General features: G+C 44.1%; 1 protein-coding gene across 3 annotated transcripts in view; it reads left to right on the forward strand.

Moving 5' to 3' along the window:
* Positions 1-21,048, forward strand: part of unc5db (unc-5 netrin receptor Db) — a 247,517-nt gene that overhangs the window by 101,085 nt on the left and 125,384 nt on the right. For all 3 annotated transcript variants that reach the window (XM_081611277.1, XM_081611274.1, XM_081611276.1), the window contains exon 2: positions 18,431-18,643. In XM_081611277.1, the coding sequence (XP_081467403.1) occupies positions 18,431-18,643 (213 nt within the window). The remainder of the gene's footprint in view (positions 1-18,430; positions 18,644-21,048) is intronic.

Raw genomic sequence — 21,048 nt, forward strand, 5'->3', positions numbered from 1 at the left:
TGGCGAACGGTCGTTGGTTGAGTTCCATGGATGGGGCGGGCCTGTCGACTCTGTTCTGTCATTCAGGGCCCGCCCTATTTCCACAGCCACGGTGCTCCAGCTGCTGTCGTTAGCATTCTTAGCTATCCAGCCTTTGACTAATCCAATGGTCCGCTCCACCACCCCGTTGGCTTGAGGGGTGTAAGGGGGTGAATAAACTCTTATCACGCCAAACTTCTGGCACCATTGGTCAACCTGCGCGTTACGGAAATGAGTCCCATTGTCCGTACGTAGCTCCTTTGGGATTCCCAGGACGCTGCACACTTGTCCAGCATGCCGACAACACTGTTGCCATTAGCCTTCCTGGCTGCTTTTACAGTTACAAATCCCGACATTGAGTCCACCAGCACTAAAAGGTACTTCTCACCTTTTCTTCCCGTTATTCCCAGGGGCCTGCTACATCCATGCAGACTGAGCCCCAGGGAATCGTGCTCTTGATGGTCAATCCTTCCAACCGCTGCCCTCGGCGGCCTGCGTTGTATTGTCCACATACTTCACAGCCCCGTAGCACGCGTTGGACTTGTTTCACTGGGATCCAAAGCTCATGCTCATCCAGCTCCTTACGGGTAGGCCGTACGCCTGCATGTCCAAGGGCTTCATGCACGCTCCGCACGACCTCATCCACGTATTCTTCTGGGACCTCCCGTCCTCTGGGAGTAGTGTCCCACTTCTCGGCTCCGACAAAGACAATTTTTCTCTGTTGGACATAACAGTCCACTTCATCATTTCCACGCCAATGAGCTCCCTCATGCGTGTGGGCTCGCTGGTGCTCCACCTGGAGCTCTAGTTGCATCTTTAGTTCAGCAATCTTCTTCCATAAGTCTCTATGGGCCACCGGCTTGCCCTTAGCTGTTTCAAAACCATTTTCTTCCCAAATGGCTAGGTCCTCTCTCAGGGCCTGAGCACAGTAGTAACTGTCCGTCACTAACCTGGCGCTCTTGATTTTCCTTTTGGTCAACTCCAGTAATCCTTCCAACACTGCTGTGACTTCTCCGACTTGGGCGCTGCCGGGGGCTTTCCCTTTCTGTCTGTACCTCTCTGTACCGTCTTGTTTCAGGATGAACCCCCAGTAGGCCACGTGGTCCGACCCTTTCTTTGATCCATCGGTGTAGAGTGTCCACTCTGGCTGCTCCGATGTCTCAGGCGCCTCTTGCGGTCGTCTCTTGTTTGGGGGCTGTGCTGGCCCGATTTCAAGCTCTGGGTCCAGCAAGATGTCTTCCCATCTTCCCCATCGGGTGTTTGTTGCTTTAGTACTTTCGACGGTGCCTTTGCGTAGGTACTTGTGGACCTGGCTCTGTGTGATGACTTTGATCGGTTGCCCTTGTGCCAGGTCTTTTAGCACACTCCAGTATCGTGCCAGTACCGCTAGTTCTTTCTCTTCTTGTGGGTACTTTTTCTCGACAGAAGTCAGGGTGTAACTCCACAGAGTAACCAGGCCTCCATTCTCGTTACTCACTTTGATCATAGCGTCGTCGTTTTCACAGCTGATTTCTGCCACCATTCGTGCTGACAAACTTCTCGGTTCCAGTCTCACGGCGGCTTGGATTGCTTTTCTTAATTCCTCCAGATCTTGTTGGTTGGCCGCCGTCCAAACCCATTGTCTCTGCCCTGCGTCTTCGTCCTCCACCTTCTTCCTCAGGCAGTTATACAATGGTCTGGCATACTTCTGGTAGTTGGGTACGTGGTCCCTAACATAGTTGCATAGTCCCAATATCTTCTGCAGATCATTCTCTGACTGAGGGGCCGAATGTCCATTAACTTGTCCCTGTACCCATCCGAGAGTCCCAAGTCCGACGTGACTTGGAACCCCAAGTAATTCACTTGGAATTGTCCGAACTGGCACTTCTTGAGGTTCAGTTTTAGGACTGCCTTGGTGGGGTTCTCGATCAAGGTCCGTAACCTCACCAAGTGTTCTTCTTCGGTGTCATCGGCAATAAAAACATCATCTATGTACACAGTTGCCCCACGTCTCCCAGTACTTCCATCACGGCTGACTGAAAAACGTTCGGTGAATTTTTATAGCCTTGGGGTAATCTCTGCCAAACATAGCTCTTGCCTTTGTGGGTAAATGCTGTCTTACCCTGGGACTGTCTCGCGAGGCGGAGAGAGAAAAATCCATTAGCCAGATCGATGCAGGACTTGAATTTCTTGACTCGTAGCGTCTTAAGGGTGCCTTGTGGGTTGATCAGGCTGGCTCTATTTGCCACCGTTCTCCGATTCAGAGCCTTAAAGTTGATTACTGGCCTCCAACCCCCTCCTGCCGATTCGGGTTTCTTCACCGCCTGAATGGGGCTGTTTGTGATAGGGTTGAGTTCCTCTCTGATGATTCCCAGGGAACTCAGCTCCTTCACTATTTTGTCCATTTCTTCGACTGCTCCTGGATTCAGGGGTATTGCCGCACAGGGGGGTGCACCCCTCCTTCAATCTGGTGCACGAACCTCTGGCCCAAATCTCCGCAGTCATTCTTGAATCTGGCCACCTCCGCCGAAGCGATGATCTTAAGCAACTTCTCTTTCCCGGCCGGGGAGAAGTCACTCTCTTCGATTTTCTGCCCTGTCACTGCTGGTATATCCACTGGTTTGTACCAGCCTTGCGCTTCTGGTCCTGTCTGTGTCGGGCCGACTTTCACCAGTCTGGCTTTTAGACTTGTCAACCTTCGTTCGAGAGCACGATGATTACACTTTTTCTTACTTATTTCGTCCAAGTCTCTGACGGTGAGGAGGTTGTATGGACCTTTGATCCATACCACTCCTTTCCAGGTTCCATATGGCATTTTCTCTATTTTTCCGTTGGCAAATTGAACTTTTAGGTGTCCTGTTGTTTTTAGGTCTTTGCGGGTCATCGACACCTCTGCTCCAGTGTCCACTAGGTAGGGTACTCCTTCCACTCTCGCGTAGATCTCGTCCCCCTCCCAGTAGGCATTCTCTAGCGTGACCCGCGACCTGGACGTCATTACTGTGGCGGCCCTCCGGTCCCATTCTCACGGGCAACGCGGAGAGCCGTTTTCTGCTCAGGGCTTAATTTTCTGTACTCCTCCTCCGAGAGGTAGGGGCCTCCCCTCGGCTGGCGCGGGGGTGCTGGCTGGCCGCTTGGTCTCCCTTGCGGTCCTTGTGGTCTTGGCTGAAACGTTCTGTTCTGGAAGTTGGGCGGTGGCCTGCCTGGTAGCTGGGTGACGGTCCTCCTTGGAAGTTGGGGGAGGCTTTGCGGTGGTTTTGTTGGTCGGTTTCACCGTCTGACTCGCCTCCTTTTTCCTCTTCTCCTCGTAGTACTGCTGCTCCAGGTCGAATCCTTTCACGGCCACATCCATCTGGGCGACTGTGGTGCCTCTAATTGGCATCTTTACAAACACTATTTCTCCCCTCCGGCCTCTCGTCACGTCACGCAGCACTTTCACATACTTTGCCGGGTGGATGGTGTGCTTGAGGGTGTGCCAGAGGGGTTCCAACCGACTCCCTTTGTCGAGCCGCCCCCTGGCTCTTTTCACTTGAGATTCTTCGTCATCCGCGTCTTCCAGCACCAACCGCTCGTAGTTACTCTGGGCGGATTCTGATCCAACCATCGGGTCCGCAGTCACACTAGTCAGCCATAGCTTCTTAGCCCCTTCATGGGTGGTGGTAGACAATACTGTTGGCCAGACATCCTTCAAATATTCCTCATTGCTTTCGTTCCCATTTTTTCTTCTGATCACCAGTCTGAGGTTCTTGAGCTCAGCATAGGCATCCTGGCCGGCACCGGTGGCAACCGGCGGAGTCGGCTCCGTCCCAGGAGCCACAGGGCTCCGTAGCGATGGCCCTACTGAGGTTTCTGGTGGCTTTCCTCGTCGGCGGACACCTCATCCAGCCTTTGCCGGGTCTCTCGGGAATGTTTGAAGGCGGCTTTCTTTAGACGCCTCAGCATCACGTCGTGCATGATCCCAATGTAGTTCATCCTGAAGTTGGAAGTCAGGGAATTGTACACCGCCAGCGTGGAGAGGGAGGGCGCCATCAGAATATTGGCCCACTCTCCACGGTCGCCTCGACCCCGAGGGTAACTCGGTCCTCCAGGCGGCCGGACCATTCTGGTGGTACCTGATAGTCGGTCTGGTCGACCTCCGGCACATACGCCCGTCTCCCATCTTTGGCTTGAACCGGGCCCCAGGTTATGTCTCTCGCCAGTCTTTCGGAGGTTCTCTCGATGTCATACACCTCCACTTCATTCTTCGTTCCTCGATGTTGGCCCGTTCGGAGTGGCTTGTAGTTGACCAGGGGGAGTTTTGGGTCAGAGAAAGCGCTCTCGTGCTCGCTCTCTTCCTCTGGGTCGCTGATGTCGCTGAACTGCGACTGTCGAAGGGGTGTACCCCAGGGGGCATTCAACGGCTGAATCTTTGCTGGTTTTGTAACTCCGTCCTCCGCGTTCGCCTGCGGTCCCTCCTTTGGCCGGTCCACATCATAGTTTTGTTGTCCTTCGTCTTCTGGTTCAATTGAGAGCTTCCGGATGTATTCTGCTGCCCTGTCTGCCGGTTCGACTGGATATGCTCTCAGTCTTACTTTCGCCGCCTTGATGACTTTAGCTGGTCCAACCGGAGTATCGTCCGGGGGGTCGCTCCTCGGGATCTCCTGGGGATGGTCGTTGGTTTCCGCAGGTTGACGTTCGGCGCGGTACTGCCTCTCCGTTTCCGCCGCTTTCCGCACGCCCTGCTCGGTCTGAAGTTGGTGTAGGTAGGGGTCAACCACTACCACCACCTCATGGATAGAGAAGAAGTGACTGTTAGTTGTGACTATGGACACCACCCCTCTCTCCGCGACCGACTGAGCGGTGTCTCCCCGCAGATCCGGTGACCTTAGTCCTTGCACGCTCACTACGACCCTTCTCATCCGTCGGTTGTGGGCGGTTATGAGGCCTCGCTCCAGGCCGTGCCACATCTTTTTCCGATAATCTTCGAGGTTATTTCCCTTCTTGTAAGCGTCGATAGGGACCAGGATAATCTCCCCATAGGTCAGGTTGTAGCCATTCAATGTGACCACTTCCCCATCCGTCATTTTGCTGCCCGTAGTTCTCAGCCGGTGTAGATCCTTCTGGTAATCGTCCCCAGCCTGGAGTTTAAGTTCTGACCTGAGCTTTCGGTTGTGGACCTTGTATCTCTCATCTGTGAATACGATCAGCCCATCACCTTCGATTTCCCAAGGTTCTCCGACGAGTTGATACACCTTGAGCCCAGTCTGCATTCTGATGTTGAGTGCTTTTTTTGGCAGCGGGGGCAGTTCTCGGGACCTTTTCCGGGTGTTTGATTTCTGAGTCTTTTTCTTGGGGCTATAAGTCCCTCTTTTGCCCTTGTCCGCGTCGCTCTCCTCGTCGTCCGAGCTGTCTCCTGATGGTGGCGGCGGTGAAGCTGGTGCCTTTCTCTCCGTGCTGTGGGCCTGCGGCAGGGGCTTGTTTTTTGGTTCACTCCAGAGGGACCATTCCTTTATCATTTTATCCCACTGCTCTATCTCGTGCTCCCAAACCGGTGTTCCGCTCGGCTCTCCCTCACCCGACGGCCCAGGGAGTTCACCCTGGATCTCTCCATCACCGTCCCTGTCAGATCTACTAGGGGGAGTCCCGGCTGAGGGGACGGGTTTCGGCTATCCTGCCGTGACGGAGGTTCAGCCACCTCCGAGTCCACACGGTCCCGTGCTTGGTACTCTTCTCTCTTTTTCTTGTATAGTCCGATCTTCTGCAGGACGTCCGTGTACTCGGGGTGGCGGGACGTTTGTCGGGCCAAATGGTTCACCAGGATCCCATCCACACCGGCAGCCAATGCCACCAGCTTTACTATGCCGTCGTACCTCTCAGACGGGCTATCCATCATCCGTAGTTGGCCGTCAGGCCACTCTTCCAGGAGGCCGGCGAACCACTCCAGCCATTCTTGAACTTCCGTCCTCTTGACGATTTTCACCGGGCACCGGGCGATCATCAGCCGGTGGTTGTGTTGAGCTTGGGGCATAAGTAGATCTGTTGATTCTCCAATGTCACTTCCATCAGGATTCGTGATCCATTTGGGTTTCCAGCAAGATGGGCCTCGCAGAGCATCTGCTGATTTGGTGTCGTCCAGGTGTTGTACCCGTCGCCCAGCAGTATCAGCCTCACTGGAAGTTGCCGTAACCCACTTTGGGAGAGGCGAAGTCGTTCTTCCCTCTCGGTTCTGTCGGGGCTGGTATCCAGCTCCATGTTCGACGTTGGTGTGAGCCCTGCTGCTTCAGTTGCAGCATCCATGGTTGTCTTTGTCTCCGAGTCGCCTATCCCCCAAAGCCTCTCAGGGTACCTTAGAGCAGGGATGGGTCTAGGCTAGGTTGGCTACTGGCTTCCCTTCTGGATGCGATCGTTCATCCTCAGCTGAAGCTTTTCCCTCGCCTGCACGCTGTACAGTTACTGCAAGGGTCGCGACTGATAAGCCTCATCAGTCGCTCCCAACTCTATTCCCTAGAGCTGGTCTCCCAAGTGAGCTATTCAGACCCTCTCGTCTGTTTTTACTGACTTGGTCAAAGTAAGGCCCTCCTACTCATTAGGGTGGGGCCCACCCAGGGACGCCATGTCTGTTACTACCAATAGTAAGTCCCGCCCACTCCTCACAACTCTTAGGACTCACTACTGCCCAGTTCTCTGTCTAACAGGTCCGGAAAACCCCCAGAAACTCGGGTCTTACCTTAGCGATAGTTTGTGGAGAATTATCTGTTTAAACTGGGGTCGGAAAGGACTCGTCTAGCTCTGACTACCTTCAATCCAGAAGTTATGACCTTTTACAGTTGAGGGGCAATCCGCTGAGTAGCCCTCACAACGACATAACCCCTACAACCACTCCTGTTAACGGTAGCTCCTTTCCTAAAATAACGGCACTTGTTAACGGCTAGATTAAATTTAGTGACTTAGAGTTAAGTCCCAAGGTCATTATTTAACACTCACCAGAGGAAAACACAAAGCCACCCTGTCTCTAGCATCATGTATATTGTTTTACTATATTTAGGAGAACCAACAATAATCGAGACTGACACAATTAAACTCACTGTTCACAATTCTCATTAGAATCTTTAGAATTATAATTTTATTAAGCAAGCTTTAGCAGGGGCATATAACAACAAATTAATTTCCAAGAGTTATAAAAGAAGCAAAAATATAATGAAATCAACTAGGATTAATCACCTCCTTTCCTTATTCTCATTCCTAACCTGTTTCACTAAATTCACTGAGCGAGGCTTTGGGAGAAGCTGATCACCTCATACCCGATGGTCTTTGATCTCGGCAGCTGTAATCTTTTGCGGTCCTTGGTCAGAGTCTTGTCCAGCCGGAGCAAAATCCTCTTTACTGAAGAGAAGCGGAGAGAAGGCTCACGCTTTCCATTGAACGTGCAGACTCTTTGTCTTTGAAAGACCTCCGTCTCTTTTCCAAGTCAGCTGCACCGGAGTTGAGAGCGTTGAGTAGAGGCGGAGGATTCGGTCGGATCTGGAACCAGGGGTGTTGGCGTGTGGAACTCGTCCCTTTTAGGCAGCGTGAAATCATGGAGTAGTTACCCTCGGTCCCTCGGTGTGATCCTCCGCAGATCTTTAGGCAGCTTCCTCTGCTGACTCCCTTTCTGCGCTGCGAACGAAGTACGCTCGTTCTGACTCGTGCATCGGTATTTATGCACTTGTGTTTCCATGGAACCTGCCCATCGCATTATGTCATTACCCGATGTCATGAAGGGCAGGGCTGCCGTGGAAAGTACCGGACTCTTTCTCAAGTTTCCAATGACTCATCCCTGCCTCTCGCTTCATCGGGGCAGTTCCCTTTTCCATCAGGGCAGTTCCTGTTTTTTCCGTTGACCATCTGTTTCCAATTCTGCCGCACCCTTGTTTTCCTTCCCCATTTAGATGACTCACCCTTCTGTCCCTAGCCTTCTGCTTAGTGAAAAGTACTCTTATGATCTTTAATATACATGTTATTTGTTGGTTAACTCAAAAGTACAACCTTTAGCCTTTCATAATGTAGTAGAATCAATGGATTTAAGAATACAGAGCATACATCATTATAATATTCACTTGATTAAAGGTACAGAATACATGTTTTGATCATTCATTACAACCATTTCTTCACTGGCCTGTATATTATCACACATTTCTTCATTTGCATGAGTATCATCATCTATAATCACTTAACATTTATAATCATCTTTTAATCATTAATCAGGGTTATACTGTTATTTCCCAGGCCTTTATTCCATTTTTCTGCGTATACCTGGACAGATCTCACATACCCATACCAGATTCCTCGACACATTTCAGCAGCAAGGCATTTCAAGGTACCTTATGATAAAAGCACAAACACAAAGTCATGCAACATAGAATCAACAATTGAAACATTACATTTAGTCAAGTGCCATCCTTATCTTAATATATTATGTTTCAAAAACAACTCCCAGCAGGTGGGTTTTTAAAGACACCAAGTGCTGCAGCAGTTTTGTAATATTCTGGAAGTTTTAAAGAATTTATTATGTCTTCAGTTCCTACACCTTGACACCAGGCGCTGGTTTAACCCAACATTCAGTGTGTTGAAGACATTTTCACCTCTGAGAAGAAGAGCAGTAGAGTTGGCTGTAAGTTTTATGTTGGAGTTTTGCTGTTTGTCTTTGCACTTTCCATGTTAATATGTAGAAACGACAGTATTCATTTTATATAGATAGCCATGTTAAAACCATAACAGTTCAATTTATTTTATTGTAACACATGAAGAAAAATTTGGTCAAGAAAGTGAATCAGAAGGAAAATTATATAGCTGCTGTGATCGTAGCGGTAAGTAATACCAAAAGTAAAGTTTAAAGGTATTTTTGATTTAGTAACATTTGGGGGGGGGCTATTTGACCTTTTGACCTTTAAACTGCATTAATAGCTTCAAAGCCAAAGCAGCACAAACAAAAAAATAAGATGCACAAACCAGCACAAACATAGTCGAGTTGATTGACACCAATTTTGTTTGATTTGAAGAAGGTAGGAAGGGCTGGTTGACCTTTCATGACCTCTGGAAACATTCCTTAATATCTTTAAAATGATAGCGGCACAAACAAAAGATTTTGCTGCACAAACAGAGCACAAACGTCTGATTTGAAGGTTATTTTTGCTAAGTTCGATACTTTTTGTTCCTGGTCTGGTTGGTCCAGTTGTTCAGCAGTGTCAGTCCACCATGTCTGCCATGACGCAGTGTGTTCCGTCTCTGCTGGGAGATGGAGTAAACTTTTGGATTTTACATCAGCGACATCAAAGGCAGCGCGCTCTTGAGCTCTCCAGGTCTCATAGCTGTTTGAAAATTAGATGGAGGGACTCGGATTCAGCCGAGAAGCTCACTGTGATGTCCTATCTCTCTGCTACAGCTAAAAGGAACTATTACCGATATTACCCTCACAGAAACTCAATCCAAACTAATCCTTCAGATTAGGATTAGTATAAAGAATAGAAGTGAAAGGAAAAAATGAACTTTAGAAAGGTTTGCTTTTCTCTCTCTCTCTCTCTGTAGATTGAATCCAGTGTGAGACTGTAGCTGGTGTTATTCTGAGCGATGTTAGAGGTAACCAAAGTCTGTAGATGTCAATGCGCAGCTGGAGGTAAAGATATGCAGTCTGAGGAAGTCTAATCTGAACTTTGGACACTTTTAGAGTTGATTCATGTCTTAGACAAAATTTTATGAGAGGTGTGGAAAAGAGGAGTCTCCACTGTGACTTGGCTGTACAGCAAACAAAGTCAGTTTGTTCTATAAGCATAAAAGCAGCTTTCAAAATGGCTTCTTCTTTTCAGGTTTTTATTGGCAATGGACAAGAAACGCCTGTCATGTATGCAAATGCACAATTTACAAGTCAATTTATTTTCGTAATTATTTTTGACTTTCTTCTAATTCTCAACCAATCAAACTCCGGCTCCTATCAGCTCACTTCCTTTAAAAGAGCTGGGTTTGAGGCTGGAACACAAGATGGCCGCCACAGAGGACGCACCCACATGGTAACAAACACACATTTCAGCAGTACCTTGATACACAACAGGATGTTAATAATTACACACTCTCGGACAAAAACAGAACTTCTGTTTTAGTTAACTTCTGGTTCTTAACAGACTCCCAAAAAATAAACACTGAAAAAAAAAGAAATGTTGTCTTTAGTTTTCAAGATTCTTTACTAAGTTACCTTTCACATATTTTACAACTTGCAGGCAATATAGTAAAGAAGTACAAGTATAATCCATATGAACAGGCACCTGTGCAGCAGATATCGTTTGTGCTAATTATTTTTCATTTGTCAATTAGAGTTGAGGCCTTTGGATGCGCCTTTATGAAACTTTTATCCAACTCTAATTATATTCTCTGGGCTCACACGGTGTTCTCTATTATACTGTCTAAAATCTAATTTGTGGATGATGCCTTTGTATATTACGATACTGTGGATTAAGGGCATGAGGAAATGATTTTATGCAAAGCGGACAGAAGTTCAGGCCTTAAACTATAGTGCCTCCTAGCTGTTTATTGAATCAGTTATAGATTCTGAAGCGAAACATTAAAGTGGGATGAATCATAAATTGATAGTGAGGTTCCCAACTCTCCTACCGCTCATTAGCACAGATGTTAAGGGTTTGTGAGGGTCAGCACTGTGGAAAAAGGTCATCCAAACTCATGTTACTGGAGCTTATGTGGAAATAAGGTCATTATTGATAATGTCAGATGTTTTAATCGATGGAAGAGTTATGGATGCAACATGTAGGAATGACATACAACTTTTTATAAACTGTGATGCTGTGAGAGGTCTGGAGAATCCAGTTTTACATTGTCTGAGAAAAAGCCAGACCATCATCCTCCTGCCACTTCCTGTTATTTTCTTAATTTTTTCCGCCTGCAGTAACATCCAGCTATTGATTATGTGACTTGTGTGATGTGAAAAAGTGTTTCCATTGCAGTTTTTTCAAAATGCACATATTTCAATATGGCCACAAAAAACCCAACCAATCCTAATGCAAAAAACGGGAGTTCTTCCTGAAATTGGCGTGTTTATTTATTTTCGTAATTTCAATTGTACGGTTAATGGAAAAGCAACTGTTGATGAAATAAGGTAATGGCACAATGTCCCATAATCTGATAGGAATCAACTTATTGCTTGTTTTAATTCACCCGCTTCAGAATGCTTTTAGTTTTTAGTGTTTAGAAGCAGAACAGTCTTGATGTGGTTGCGGTGGGACGGTGTGTGATGAAGGTCTCTTGGCGCCGCCGCGCCTCTCCGTCATCAAACGCTGACCATGTCTCGAGCCTCTCTTGCATATCCAAACAGGACGCGGAATGCTTATTGACCTGGCATGTCTCTGAGAGACGGCGGATCTAAATCTGTTTTTGTTCAACACGGTCCCCTGGCTCGGAGGCGTTGTCAGCCGTCCTGGTACCCAGGTGCGTTTATCTGCTGCAGGTCTGACTCTGCTGCCAAGTCAGGTGGAAATCTGTGACAGGCAGCCAGCAGGGCGGAGGGAGCGCTTCAAAGGCAGCGTTAAAATTAACCAGCGTAATGAGGACATAAGTGACTTATAGGAGCCACAGTCATCTCCTTCATTAAGGCCGATATTTATGAGCATCCATCACAGGTAGAGCAGCAGGCTCCACGGCTGCAGGGCTTATGGAGCGTGAATTGTCACCTTGTTCCAATTATCGGCTGCTTCTGAATGTGCCGAATGCCTAAGCAGTAAGAGAAAAGGACACAACACATCATTAATGGATGAAAGAAAGAAGCAAGGGCCGTGTCAGAGTGTTTTTTTATTTTTTTGTCCACCACAGCAGCAATTAGCTGATTAGAGCGTGGACACTGTGGTTATGAAGGGACTGGATGGAGGCGCATTTTAAGCCCCAGCTGTTGTCTTAGTTATTGCTTTAAATGATGGTAAGGTGTTCTATCTGCAAATATTTTTTTATTTTTTTACATTAATGTATAACTGTTTGAATGGTTTTGTGAACAGATTCTGATAAATCATTTCAAAGCTTTTTCTTCCCCTCACATTTTATGTGACTTTTATCCTGTACCAAAACAAGGTTGTCTGTTAGGAGAAAATAAAATCCATCAACCCAAAGAGCAGCAATAGCCCATTTCTCTAAGTGGGCTCTCCTCTAAAGCTCCTGGGCACCGTTCTTTTTTTTTCATGCATAATTTTGGCCATGTTTATGGAAATTCTGCATAAACTTTGGGATATTTTGAGTGACTTGTCATTTCCCATATTTTCTTCTGTCTTGTTTAATATGCTTTTCGAGCCAAGTAACTGCATTACTTGTGAAAATGAAAGTTGAATATTTCTTTGGATGAAAATTGCTGCTGAAGTTAAAGTCAGCTGTGGAAAATGTGATGATTATTTAAATTTTTTATCTTACCTGAACTGCTTAAATAGCAAGACTGACAGCTGAAAAGAGCTGAACAACCTGGTTTTAGTATGAAAACACCTGTTGATAAGTAAAATACTACCAACATTCAGACAGTCAGTCCATCTGTGTCCCTCCTGCATGTTTTTCTGCAACCGACTTTCATTGCTAAGGATTTTTTCTTTTAATTTGTCAACGTAATTTGCTTTCCATGGGCGTAACGGATAGGTGGTTCACGGGGATCAGGTATTCAATCATTCAAATTTTATTTGTATAGCATTTCAGCAGCAATGCATTTTGAAGTGCTTTACATCAAACACAAAAACACAAAGTCATGCAACATAGACAATCAAAACATGGCATTAAGTCAAAATGCCATCGTTAAATTCATAATTGATTACGTTACAAATACAACTCTAAACAGGTGGGTTTTTAGTGAAGATTTAAAGGAAGTCAGTTTTCTGGAAGCTTGTTTGAGATTTGTGATGCAGGTATGTCACACATCTGTGCCCTCTGACCCCGGCGCTTTTCTCAGCCCTTCCAACTTTAAAATCTGTTGTGAAAGAGGCAAGGTTATTTAAAATTTACTTTACATCTTGTTATAATATTATTCCCGCATCACAAACATACCTCAAGTGTTGCCTGAATTCTTGCATACATGTTTGCGAAATCCTTTAATCTCCATGGCAACCATTCAGCTGTAAAAAAAAAACCACACCTGGGAGGATCTAGCTCCACCTTCCAGATGCAGCTCCTCCTCAGAGTTGCAGTTTCCAAGCTTCCACTTCACCCTCAACTCCTTCACTCAGTTCCTTCAGACTAGCCAGCAAAAATTAGCAAACATCTGGTGGAACATCTGCTGAGCTCATTATGGAGCTGCTTCTCAGAGCAACGGTGGTAAAAACGTTGTTAAAGGGTTAATAGAGGAGACATGTTGTGATGACTTCCTGAAGGGTTAGGGTTAGGCTTAGGGTAGCTATTAAATATGCATATATATGATAATATCTTCATTTTAATATAATAAATCCTTAAAAATCAAAAGAATGGCTACACAAAATAATCTTTTTCATGGAAGCATAAGATTGAAATTGCTAAATAGAGATAATAAGGTCAAACCTGTAAACAGAATGCAGCTCATGGCATCACAGGTATCTTGATTTAGCCCCATAGGAAGAGTCTGTCACACTGCATCACCTGGAAGGACCAGTTTATTAAATGATTGTGGTGAAAGGGAAGCAGCTCTGTAATAGAGAGTTGCAGAGGGCAGGTTTAGCTCTGCTGGAGCGAGAGTTGCTGACAGAAGGGAGCTGCCCTGAGACAGAGCGGAGCGGAGCAGGGCCAGGGAGCTGGGAACAGGGACCCGACTGAAGACTGGAGTCCAGGAGAGAGAGAGAGAGAGCGAGAGACAGAGAGAGAGAGAGAGAGAGAGAGAGAGAGAGAGAGAGAGAGAGAGAGAGAGAGAGAGAAAGAGAGAGAGACGGACTGAGGCAGAACGAACCAAGAACCGAAATGAAAACTGAACAGAGCTGTGCTCTTTAATGTAGTTGGGAGTAAAGGACGAGTTCATGTGGTTCAGTGATGCGTAACAACTGCAGGAGAACAATGACCATCTCAGCAGAGGGTCAGCTGCTTCAGAGGCCGGGGTCTTGGTCTCTGTGAGGCAGAAGACAGAACTAAGATGGTGGGATTGATCAGAGCAACATGTTTACAGAAAGAATGAAGACGATGTCAGGAAAAATGTTTCTCCGTTCAGAATGTTCAGTGATCAATGAAAAGAAATGGAAAAGATTCAAGCTGAAACAATTTCCTAGTTTTGCTATTAGTGGTTTTGTTTCCAAAACTTTGGCCTTTATTAGAATTTTTTTTCCAACGTTGGTCTGCAACCTTTATAATCCTAGGAGCTACATTTGTCCTCAGTCCCACTACATAAAGTTTTTAAACAAACAGACACCTTAATTTTTTTTTATAAATGTCTGCTTCAAGAAGTTAGTGACTGTTTGGACCTTCCATAATGCTATTAATACCACTGGCTTAAAATTATTATCAATGAAAGTTTTGAAATATAAATTAATAACAAATTAAGGTTTAAGCATGTTTTCATAATGCATTAATATTCCATGACATTAATCACACTAAAAACTCCAGTGGTGTTGGTTTAGATCTATTTTAGATATATTTTTCTCTATTGTTTTTAAGTTGAAAATTAGTACTTTCATTTTCATTTCCTATAATTTTCCACATCCCATGAAAGGAAAACTATCCATCTTATTTTCTGCAAAAACCTACTGTTTTTTTTGTTGTTGTTTTTTTTTAAAGTCTACAAACTGAAATAAAATGGGGTGCTCTAAAAATGAAGCTTCCTAGAGTAGACATTATCAAAAAATTACAGGTTGTCTTTTTTATATATATATAGGGAATATTGTAGCATTTGCAGCTCTTAAACTGTCATTTATCTGGACTGGCAGCAAATATGGCTCCTAGGATTGTAAAGGTTGCAGACCTGTGGTCTAGATCAAAATAATATTTATATGATAAAACATGAATATGCTTTACCACATTTTAAGATGACATTAAATGTCATCTCAAATTTCAGATTTCATCAAAGTCTCAATTCAATGTGACTGAGTTTGATCTGCTTTGTAAAGAAAAATGTGCAAATGCTCTGGGTGGAGACTAGAGATAAACCGATCCACCGGTGCCGACATGAGGTTTTAGCGTCGGCCGATACCGATCCGATACAGAAAATCCGTGCTGATTATACAATTTTGGCCTGCGTTGACAACAGTACCTGAATCACTCCTTTTTTTAATAACACAGACATAAATTAATTTGATAACTCTGCTACAGTTTAGCACACTTAAATACATCAAGAGTTTCACAAGCTTAGTCCAACATGTTAACACAACTTTTACCTGTTCAGTCAGTGCAATTAGGAATAGAACAGCAAATGTAGAATAAATAATAGAGAAACTTTTACACGTTTGACTGCCTTGGTCAAAGGTGTAAAAAATAAACTACATCAAATAGTTCAGAAAATGCAGTTAGGAATTCAAGTATAATTTCAAATAAATAGCAAAACATGATGTCACTCAGAACACAAAGCATAGAATTAGACTGAACAGATCTGCCCTGATGGACTGGGCATACCATCACCGACACCCGATCTAGGATTTTTCTCATTATCGCAACCGATACAGATATTAGTATCGGATCATAGCATCTCTATTGGAGGCGTAATCCAACTGCTGGTGGAGTACATATTCACTCAGTATGATACTTTTTTAAAAATAAAAATGATGGTTTTTGGGTTGTAACACTGCAGAATGTGAAAAAGGTCACGCTCTGCTGCTGACATTCTAATTGTAGCTAAACGTAAGGGGAGGGGCTTAGGCATGGGAGGAAATACTCCAACGAATGAGTGACCAAGCTCTAGTGCAAGAGTAATCGGTCCTGAAATAAAACACACACATTAATATATGTCATCTTAAATAATAGGTTGCCATTTCTCATGTTTTTCTGTGTAGTTATTCACAGTTTTCTTTTCTTTTCTATGTCTGTGTGACTTTAATTGAATATAAAACACCATCAAACTGAGCTCTAATGAGAATCATATCTGCTGAAAACTGTGTAAAATCTCTCCTCTAATCATGTGATGTTTTCTTTACTCTTATTGTAATCGGTCTCCTGAGCGTTCTGCCTTCCTGTTTAGTAGCTTATTTAAAAGTCAATTTAATGCCCATTCTTTTCCTAAATTGCATTAGATGTAATGGCAGCAATTATTTATCCACACCACTTCAAAGGAACGCTCTTTGTTTCTTTAGGTTAGCTACACTCAAACATTGCTCATGGTGGGAAAGTTGGCAAAACAATTGAGTGGTAATATGTGCAGCTGAAACATGGTACATGATGAGTATTACTGTACACTCAGCAGGTAAAAAAAAAAAAAAAAAGTACCTGCAAATTTGTGGAGACACAGCAAAGTATGCAAATGGAGCTGCTTGGCAGTTTGGCTCAAGAACAGCTTTTCAACAGACATCAATGGTTTTACAGTATATATATATATATATATATATATATATATATATATATATATAAAATCAAAATTAGGGCTGTAACTAACAATTATTTTAGTAATTGATTATCCTTTTATTTTGATAATTGATCAGATGAATGAAATTTTCACATTCTGCAAATTTTTCCTTTCACTACTTTTTTTTTTTTACATAACATTTGATTACAATGTCATGTAAAAGATACAAATGACTCAATTACCTTTCTGAATAAGGAAACTAAAATGCCATTTCTTCAAAAGTAAGAGCTTTCTTTTGATGAGCGCTTGATTATGTGTAACAAAGATGCTTAAAAGGAGATTTCTTCTTTCTTTATTTTACTTTATTCCAGAATTTAAAGCAGGCGAAGCTAAAAAGCCACTGAGTGGAACATATTTACCAGTCAGACTGCTCTGAGTGGATTATTTCAATAATCAAATAATTACTTTTAATTTGATTCATCATTTCATATACAACCTTGAATGCGTGTGTGCATGTGTGAGGTCTTGTATATAATATGGTGTAAGGCCCATTTTCCAAAGAAATACTACATTGTGAGGACTCACTGCTTCTAATGGGCATCGAGCCACATTAGTAGACATGCTATGTGTGTGTGTGCGTGTTTGTGGGTGTGTTTGCATGTGTGTGTATATTACTACATATAGACAACCGCTTTCACAATATTTACCCTCCCCTTCTTCATTTTTCTCCTTTCACCATTCGTTCAGTATGTATAGAATTATTGAATCTATTTTTTTCCAATTTTGAAAATGACACCCCATGTCTGCATGTGTTTTACCAATATGAAAGTAAAAATACTTCAGCATAATGTGTTAGAAGAAAACATCATGTAAATATACATATTAGCATTAACCCAATGAGCAATAAATAAATAAAAAAAACAGACAACAGCAGTATGAATAATAAAACGAAGTATATTCAGTCTAAATATGGTGACCATCCATCTGCCAGCAGGTAATGTCAGCATATTATTCCTGTTTGTTTATTCCATTCCCTGTTGGAGTGCGCCTCCTCTCTACATCTGCATCCGTTCATTTACCCATTTAACAAGGACAACATTGATAGAGAGCCGTGGAGAGAGGTCAGATTCGATTTCAGGGGACAGAGTTGGATGTGATGGGGAGTGGGTGGTGGAGGGTCGGGGTTGGCGTGGTAATGGCTTTCCTGGGCTTTTTACAGCACTGAATAGCTCAACTGGAGCCGCCTTGATGGGGTTAGGGCGCTGTTCTTAGAAGGAGCTCAAACGTCCTGTTCCTCATTGTTCCTGAACACAGCGTGCCTCTGCTCCGGAGGAAGCAAGAACAGCACGCCATGGAAGGCAACAACTTGGCTTAAAGATGATGAAGAAGAAGAAGAAGAAAAAAAAAACACTCCAAGTCACTCTGCCTCACTCTCCAAGATCTGTTTCAAACCTGTGGTTAGACTGATGAGCTGCCATGATGACGAACAGTGGAGATCCGGGCTGTGCTTTTTGCTAACGTCAAACAAAAACAGTAACGTGACATGAAGCTTCTTTAAAGCTGGAGTCCTGCATGCTGCTGGCACACAAGCCTGTTTTGCTTTGAATCAGAATCCAGGCTGAGATGCAATGCATTCAGACTCCAGTGCCACAATTTGAGTAATCAGCCTCTAACTAATTCCTCTCCACTTGTTCCTTTTTGATTTCATTTATCCGCAAATTGCTGTGAGGGGAGCAGGTCTGCTAGAACAAGAAGAAGACGGGGGAATTATTCTGCTGTGCTCTGGCTTCTGATGAATAGAGAGCTGTCATTTGAGCTTTCTTTTGAAAATCCCGAGCACTTGTTCTATACTTTTGTTAGTAAAAATAAAGCAAAACTAACAGCTTTTTTTGTTGTTGTTTTTTTGTTGCTAAGTCACAAAACCGATGGGAAACAGCTCTTGTGTTTGGCAGACTGCCGCTTCCTGTTTTTAGACTGAATGATTGAGGTGCTGTGTGTTTGCAGGGGCCCCAGCCGGCCAGGCTGACACGCTGCCCTCAGCGCAGGGCACGCTGCCGCACTTCATCCAGGAGCCAGAGGACGCCTACATCGTGAAAAGCAATCCCATCAAGCTGCGCTGCCGAGCCACGCCCGCCTTACAGATCTTCTTCAAATGCAACGGGGAATGGGTGCACCAGAACGAACACACGTCCCAGGAGTATAAAGACCTCAACACCGGTAAGATCTGGTTTTTATGGAATGCGAGCATAAACCATGATGAAAACATGAAAGGAATTCACAGGAAATAAGGTGATGCATTATTTAAAGAGGTCACAGACTGTGACCAATGTGGATACAGATTTGTTGCATATCATCAGTTTTGAAAGAGAATCACCTGGGAACGTACCGATCCACTTTTTTCCACTTCCGATATCGATACAGATATCTGAGGTTTGGTATCGGCCGATACAGAAAAACAGAACTGAACTGATTTGAAACATTTCTTTCTCTAAAATGGACATAAAGGTACTATATGCTTATAGCTTGGTCAAACATTTAATTCATTAATTAATTTTTTTTCAATATCGGGATTGATAATATCTGTATCGGTCCCGATAGGTTCATCTCTGCGCGTGGGCGGAGCTCCAGGTTTGACTCTGAGCCTGAACTGTAAACATTCTGTTCTTCTTCCTGATCACTTTTAGATGACGTGATATACAGTATGTATATCTCCTGGTAAATGTCTTTAAATAAAGAATCCTAAAATCTGTTCATATTTTATCAAAGTACACCAATTACAGATTTCACAAAAATTAATACTGCACTCCATGTAACCAATAGGACAGCACTTCCTGCCCTCCTTCAGTGGGTAAATAAGTATCACCCACATCACAATTTTAATAGTAAACATATCTCTAAGTTTCCTCCTTTCTAGGAATAGTTTCACTTTAGCTATTCGGATAAAATAATGAAACACATTTTTTTTTGTACTTGCTGGCTGGTGAATGGCAGCGTTTATTTGCAGTCCCGTGAATCTCACAGTTAAGTTTCTCTCTCGCCTCCAAGGCATTGCTCCTTCTTTCCTCTGTGGTGAGAAGTTATTATTAGAATGCAGTCGTTGACTCTAATAGCTTTAATGCAGCTTCTTTCCTCTAAGAAGGTACAGAATGAGAATTTCACTTAGCTGCAAAGTTCGTCAGCTACTGGCACGTGTCGTTTACCAACACAGGCTTTCACTCGCTTTGATCAGCGCTCCCCCTTTACCCGCTGCGCTCAGGCGACGCATCGATGCAGCGTTTCACTCTGAGGATAGGCGAGTCGAGGTTCCGAATGTCGGATGGTTTAAGCCCTGATGCGGACGGATGGCAGCGGCGGCTGTAATCACAGCTCGGCCCATTCACATGTGCAGCTGGAGCTTATGGTAAGCTCCTGGCAGGCCGAGCTGAAGCTGGGGAATTCTGCAGGACGTCAGCACAATGAGAGCTGCTTTCCTACCGGCTGTCACTCAGAGAGATGCAGAGGATTGTAGATTTGTTACACCAGCAGTTTGTTCTGACTGAGAAAAACTAGGGTCTGTTTAGAGTGACTGAACTGTTCACATCACTGATTTAGAAGAACTTATATGAGATGTTTAAATAACACATATTTTTGAAGCATAGAGTTGGTTCAGAGTATTATGAGTTACATTTATTTCATATGCAAATACTACCCTGTTATGTTTGGATTGAGAATGATGAGGGATGAAGGCAAATCACAAATTTATTAAGGGTTGCTTTGACTCTTTCATGCAGTTTTGAGAATTTTTAAAATCTCCCATGGCAACCATTCTAGCTGTGCAACACGCCAGGGTGGAACCGAGCACCACCTTCAAGGACAAAGCTCCTCCTCAGAGCTTCCGCCTGACAGAACAGCCCTCCCATGTGAATCCCCCACTCAGCTCCTTCAGACTAGCCAGCAGCAATTAGTAAACACCTGGTGGAGCTGAGCATCAGCTGAGATCATTATAGAAAGCTGGTTAATAGAGGAGTCATGTTGTGATGACTTCCTGAATGTGAAAGAGTATTGGAAAGAGCAAGAGTTTCTTAAAGGTACAGAGGCCCAATTTCAAGGCACTAAATTACAAAGTCAATTTTTTTAAGTCATATTTGAAATATACAGTATTTTTATACCAACTGAAGTTAACATAGTTGATGCTATTAAATGGCAAAATGCGAATAGAAGACATAATACTGTCCCTTTAAGTGTTCTGCCTCTGTTTTGAAACGCATACCACCCATAAAATTGTGTTACAACATTGTTTTTAAAGTGCATCTCCATCTGAGTTATCAAAACAAAACTATGTCTGCTCCTCTTGTGTTTTGACCTCAAGAAATCCTTCTATTAGCCCCCAGATGTCCCCCGAGCCACACCAGGGACACTCCTGGTTCAGAACAATAATCATTCACTGTCGTCCAGCCCAAACTGGATGGATGTTCTGCTCGTGTTCATGATCAGCTATTGCTTCTGACTGTTGGTGTCCATTATCTCTACACTGCAGCTCATTGGTTCATGTTTAGCTGCAAATAATTGACAGCAATTCATTACTTACTGTACAACAATTATGCTTCTAATCTATATGACTTTTTTATTTTCTTTATTGTTAT

Source organism: Poecilia reticulata, chromosome 9 (assembly GCF_904066995.2).
Source record: "Poecilia reticulata chromosome 9, P_reticulata-male-v2, whole genome shotgun sequence".
Lineage (NCBI taxonomy): Eukaryota > Metazoa > Chordata > Actinopteri > Cyprinodontiformes > Poeciliidae > Poecilia > Poecilia reticulata.